Genomic DNA, 6,567 nt, shown 5'->3' on the forward strand with positions numbered 1-6,567 from the left:
CCTTTGTTTGGAAAACCGTGAGTCGCTTGGGTCCAGGCTCCTCCGTGACCTTTTCTCTTCCAGCACCAGAGAGGAAATCGCAGTCAGTGCCTCCTGCTCGGCGCAGTGTGAACCGGGAGCTAGACTGAACTTGCCAAAAGGCCCTGGAGGAGTTCTGCACGCTCCCTCTGACCTGCTCAAATACATCAAGAGCCTCTTCCACTCGCTGTGACCATCTGAGGAAACCGCATCATAAATAAAAAGGGATGGTCAACCCAGATTTGATCTCGTTGGATGTCGAACACCTCCTGCCACTGAAGAAGAGAGGAAATAAGGCGTTCAACACCTGCAGCACCACCCGTTGAAGACCTAAGGGGTTCATAATAACCAAGAAGACAATATAATAATCTATTACAAATTATGCAACCCAAAGCGTACAGTTTAAACACAGTTCCCCTGTTGGGATTAGGCAAAGGAAAAAAAAAAAACAACCTCAGCAGATAAAACCATTTACTTTTACCAGTACAAATTAAGTTACAGACACCCTTTCTCTCAGGGCAAAACAAACTTAAAAAATATCTTCAAACAGTGAAAAAATACGAGAAAATTTTATTTAAAAATAGAAGTACTCCTTACTCCAAATTTGTTTGTACAGAAAGGGTTTGTTTGAAAGAGGAAAAAAATAACGACAAACCAAATGCATATTCGGAGTATGCACTTTCTACAGCGTATTTGGTAGAAGCGTTATTTCCGTAAGGGGAGGAAGTTCGTTATTCTGCTTTCATTTGTTCCCTGACATCAGAAGGCAACGTTTCAAACAAGGTGTCCTCTACAGTGAAACCAGTCCTCTTCAGAGCTCTACATTCACCGAGCTCAGGTGGGAGGATTTCAAAGTGATTGCCTTTAATATCCAAGTAGGAGAGGAACACCAAATTACCGATTTTTGGTGAAAGAACTGACAAGTTATTTTTCCCGATTTTCAGAGTCTTAAGTTTTTTACAGAAGTACAGTTCGTCTGGCACGCTCTCCACTTTGTTGCAAGTGATGGAAAAGTATTGTAAACTCTGCAGAACTCCTATTTCAGGTGGGATAAAGCGAATGTCATTGTAAGACAAATCCAGGTATCTGATTTTGTTGCATAGGAATAGGTGGGATGGTAGAACCTCTATCTTGTTATGGCTGAAGGAAAGCCGCTCCAGACTTGTGAGCTTCTTTATGTGCTCTGGGATGTACGTTATACTGTTGTACCACAGCTTTAGGATTGTCAGTTTTCGCAGATGTTGAAAGCTCACTATTTCTTCGATGGATTTGAGGTTGTTTTCCTTTAGATCCAATTCCTGAAGGCTGAGAAGGCTGAAGACTGCATGAGGTATGCGCTCCAAATCACAATGAACCAATTCCAGCTGCGTCAGGTTGACCATCTTCTTCAGGTTGTTGAGCATCACCAACTTCGTGCCGTCATTATGGATGCACAATTTTTGCAGGTGACTTGAAACATCGACTGCAGACTGTGGGATTTTGGACAAATTACTTTTGATGTAAAGAACTTTAAGGCTTTTAAGTTCCCTGAAAGTCTCCAATGTAATGTTTTTCGAAATATCATGACTTAGGGAGCCAATCAAGTAGAGCTCTTCCAAATTTCGGAGGCCGTACATCCAGTGTGGAAGTTCTCGGATGTCATCAAACTTGACGCTCAGGATCTTGAGGTTCTCCTTCAGGAAGGCCAAGGCGGCGCTGTGGATCTTCACGGAGCACTGGTGCAACGAGAGCTCTTGGAGATTGTCCAACTGTGCAATGGTTGCTGGTATCATCACGTTGTTAATGATTTCAAGTTTTAATGACTGCAGCTCAGTAATTTCAAAAACTGTGTCCGGTAGTCCAGACAACATGAAAAGCTGCAGCTCCAAATGGCTATGGGAGTTCGTCTGTAGCCTCTGTCGCAGTTTATCTGCGGTCCACTCGTTGTTTAGGTTCAGCTGTTTCAGCTTATTTTCACTGACTTCAGACAGGAAGACAGCAAACCGCTTGGAATAGAGAGGATCGTACTGGTCGATCATATGAAGCATAAAAGCAAAGTCGTTCCTGACATCTGGGATATCGTCGATTCCCGTCTCTTGCCGGACGTATTCAAAAGAATATTCTTTCAGTGAACGGTAGAACAACCAGTACAGGGTGTAAAGGCATGTGAGGCCGTAGATGCTTACGAAGCACAGGTAGCAGTAAGAAAGTTTGGAGAACAGATGCGCCATCGTGTGATTGCAGCAAAAATTCTTATATCCCGTCATGTCTTCAATATCAACGTTACAGACTACTGTAAAATTAACTTCTGAGACAAGGGCTGTGTTGTAAGCAATAATAATGAGGAATTTAATTACCTTAAGTACAGTCTGGCGGACGTACATGACGTAGAGTATATCACCCTCCTCAACGTGCAGTCTGAACTTCTTCACCTTCTCAAACAGTGCTTTGGCCTGTTCACCTTCTTTCTTATCTAATGCCCCAGGCGTTCCCTTATCCACAACTAACTTCTCAGGGATGGATTTTAAAGACTGTGTCTTGACCAAAGTGCCCTCAGTGTTCGGCTGGATCGTATTGGACTTGTTTATGTTGTTCTTCCTGTTATCTTTCTCTTCCGAGTCTTCCCCCGACACTTCGGATAAGGCTCTTGTCGTCCAGGGGGAATCAAAACACTTCCCGAGTATCGAAATGAAGTGTTCGATTTTGGAGCTCGATCCAGGGAATTTGAACCAAAAGTTACTACACAGCATGAAGACCAGTGTGTGTATAAGGACGAGGTAAGGGAAGTACTTGGCATACCAGTGCAGAGCACGTTCGTAGCACACCTGATTTATAAAGCTGTACTGCTGAAGGTCCAAATCCGTCTTCAGCCCTTTCATTTCAACTGTGGCTGGAGGGGTGGATGGCCTGGGTGGAGGAAGGGGGGTTGTATCTGGGATGGCGTTAAACACGTTTGAACTATTAGACTGGTTCTGGCAAGGCTGTATGCGCTTTGGAAGGCATATTATCTTGTCTTGCATGACCTGAAACACACAAAAAGACACCTTTGAGTCTGACGTACAAATAACGGTGGCAGTACCAGTGGGGAGCTGTCCTTGGAGTTCCTCCAGTTGCCAGGCATTCCTCCCCACAGCCTGGCACTTGGCCCCACAGGCTGCTCTATCACTATTATTCCCAACAAGACACGTGTTCTATATGGCAAGAACTAGGTCACCCCTTTTCATCTATGGTGAGCTTTCCATAATTTAAATAAGAGGGCATTGAGAGAATCCAGAAAAAGGAAATTATGGGTATTGCTCCTGGAAAAGGCCTGGGATCTCCTGCATTGCTCTCCTCAGAGACACACTGCTCTTGCCAGGCGTTTTCACCCTGGCTACACGATGTTCAGAGACAGCTGAGGCTTGAAAGCAGCACAACTGCATTCATGTGGCTGTATGCTCACACTGCGATGTCTCATCACACCGAAAACAGCTGACAAAGAGCTGACATGGACATATCTATGCTGGGACATCATTAATCTTCAGCCTTAATAAAGACAAAGATAACAGAGAATTGACAGCATTTTTGTGTGTACACATGGACATCATTTTTATTCAGTTTCTCATACATACACACAGAGTCTTCATACCACACACCTGGGGGGGGAAAGTAGCTCTGTCCTTGAGTCTGTCTATAATGCAAAAATAAGCAATGTCTTAATTTGGGCTGGCCATCCACGTTGACAAACTGAGGTCCGAGCGCCTTTAGGGACCAACACCTTCGGTTTTACTTGTGAATAACAGTCTGAGTTCCCTAAAGGTCTGAATTTAAAATGCTAATCCACGTGATAAACCAAGGAGCTGTGTTATTTGCCCTGAGGGACTAATTAGGATTAGTATAAACTAAGAACGTGTGCGTAGTGTAGATGTCTGCTTTGACATCATGGCTGTTGAAAGCACTAAATACAGGGTATGCAACAAGAGCTGCCAACACCAGATCCTCCTTGATGACCCACCCTGGTGCAGGGAGATGCTGAGATCAGACCACATAAGATCAGTACCATAATTGTTGACACATCAAAAACTCCTGCAGTTGATCTGTATCTGTAAAAGCTATTCTGATATACACCTTTCTTACACCCTGGATTCATGCCTCTGGTGGTAAATTGGAATAACAAAAGTTGCCTATTATTTGCAGTGTTTCCACACATCACTTTCCAGTGTGTTTCATCCATTCAAGCAGGTAAACTTGAAGATAACAGATGTTTTACTTTGTGTACTTAAGCAAACACTGAGCTACTAATGCAAAATCCAGCCCTATATAAAGAGCTTTATAACACGGACATCAGGTCCTTTCAAGTGAAAATACCTGAAAATGGAGAATGCAGTAAAAACGACAGTTGGTTTCATGTGAAAATCTTGGGCCGTGTAAGTAACCAAATTCCCCTGAAATAAGAGCTCTGTCACTGTGTCTCTTTGACTCCATTTCTAAGTCATGCCAAGAAACATGAGCTCCATGTTTGAACTAGCACTATAACTTTCTATTTTTGTGGAGTCCACCCCAAACAGGACTTTCCATTTCTTTTCAGCTTTCTGGCTCTTTAGCAAAATGTAACTAGCAGTGACTGACAGTAATGTCAACTGTTTACATGTGGGCATCCTCACAGATGCTTTGGAATGGAAGGGGCATAATATCAGTTGTGGGTGGCGTTAATAAAATGAGCACGTTCATTTCAAATCTCTTTGAACCGTAACGCCAGAAAGAATGACAACATTTGCCAAATAAAGAAAAACGGAAATTACACTTTTCAAACTTTTTGAAAGGAAAACGGCAGCAAATGAGAAGTGCAGTTGATCATCTGTTTTGTTATGCCAAGTTGTGGTGAAAACAGGCGTCCAGGCGCAAGCCAAACCAACAGCTCTTATCTCAGCTGGCACTGCTCCACCGACTGCAGCGCAACTCTGCTGGTTTACAGCTGCTAAAAGCCTGGTCTGTGTTATTTGATGTTGCTACCTAAACAGCTTTAATCCTGGGACCAGCAAATTCTTGCTTTGTTGATGGTGAACCCAGGAGATAAAACAAGATGTGACACCATCCTCCCGAGGACCCTCCTCGTCTGTGCTGTTCTTCCAGCACCCCCGAGAGCACCCGCCTCCCTCCCGTCCCATCTGATTTACCTGTAACGTGCACCCAAACACGCCGATCATCAGCATGGCGACAGAGAGATAGTCCGTGAACACATCCCACCACGGCTTCAGCACCCTGAACGCCGGCTGCTGCTCCGAGAACTGCCGAAACTCGGTCACGGGAATCATCGTCCTGCAAAACAGCAAAGCCAGCGCTCAGCCTCCGGCAGCCCGCAGCCCTCAGGCTGTGCAAGCGAGTACTTCTGTGAGGTTTGAAAATACCTGCCATGGAAACGAAGCTCCCGGGATGTGGCATAAAAGAGCGACTGCTCCTCTGACACCCGCAGAAGAGCGACGCTCGCGCTGCCCCCCTGCAGCTCCCGTGAGGAAGGGAGAGCAGGACTGGAGAGCTGCCCGTGCAGGATGGCGAATCTCTCTCTGCACTGACTCCAGCCATATCTGAGGGGTCAACGAGGCCTTTTGAACCCCTGAAAATCAGCCCGTTCCTTAGCGAGAGACAATTGGCTTTACACACGTTGGCTTTGATCTCAAACGCTTGTCCTGCCCTCAGATTTCACAGGCCCTTCAGCTATTGTGTTTCGTTCGCTTCCATTTTATTCATAGTGGTTTTACTGATGCTTTGAAATACTCGTGTGCATATTCACTGCAGTTTTAAATCTACTATGTTTTGAGTGAGAGTTGCTAAAGTGCTCTAGCTAGCCAAAACTACAGGCAGATCAAGGGCTTTATCTTCACCTCAGATGTCTAGGCTTACATCATCACCTCCTCCGAAAAATCAGCTCATACACGAGCATGTACAGGCAAAGCAACTGACTTTACAGCCTAGAGCATATTGTGTAACTGAATCCCTGAGATCCAACCAGTACTGAAACTCCCCAGCAAGTTACGATGGAAAGATAAATCCACATGGGAATGGAACAAAAATACTCCCTAGGACAACTGACATGATTTATCCTTTAACATCGTAAAAGCTCGCCACAACCACTTCATATCACAGTAATATTGGAAGAGTCCATAGTTCTGATTCAGCTCTGCACTGGTACCCATCAGTGTGGGTTTGGGGCCATCCAGCTGTGCACAGGCTTAGCCATAAGCACACAGGGGCTGATAAACAGATCAGGGATGTAAGGGATCCAGTTCATTTGGAGCAGGGGACCCAGCAGGGAAGGATTTCAGGCCCTAACGGCTGCAATTCATGGCAAGCATACAACCATCCCAAGAATTTATAACTGACTCTCACTACACTGGTCATATTCGCGTGGAAAGATGCTCACTTTGACACCTCCTCAGGGACCGCTGTGCCTGTGCTCGCCCAGCTGATCCTCAGCAGGTACCACAGTCCCCAGAGGCACAAGGTGAGGTCTATAAATGAAACGGGTTAGTGGCCAGGCTGGGGCTTTGCAGCTTTCTGAGTGAGTAGCATAAAAACTTCTTACCCCTTGTT

General features: G+C 45.1%; 1 protein-coding gene across 1 annotated transcript; it reads right to left on the reverse strand.

The window, feature by feature from the left end:
• Nucleotides 1–571: 571 nt before the first annotated feature.
• On the reverse strand, nt 572–5,291 carry LRRC8C (leucine rich repeat containing 8 family, member C). The gene is made up of 2 exons (XM_010187979.1): nt 5,154–5,291; nt 572–3,020 (listed from the first exon to the last, which is right to left on the reverse strand). The coding sequence occupies exons 1-2, from the start codon at nt 5,289–5,291 to the stop codon at nt 750–752; spliced, it is 2,409 nt and encodes an 802-aa protein (XP_010186281.1). The 3' UTR covers nt 572–749.
• Between the last annotated feature and the right edge of the window lie 1,276 nt (nt 5,292–6,567).

This window comes from Mesitornis unicolor, unplaced genomic scaffold, assembly GCF_000695765.1.
Source record: "Mesitornis unicolor isolate BGI_N332 unplaced genomic scaffold, ASM69576v1 scaffold33907, whole genome shotgun sequence".
Classification (NCBI taxonomy): Eukaryota; Metazoa; Chordata; class Aves; order Mesitornithiformes; family Mesitornithidae; genus Mesitornis; species Mesitornis unicolor.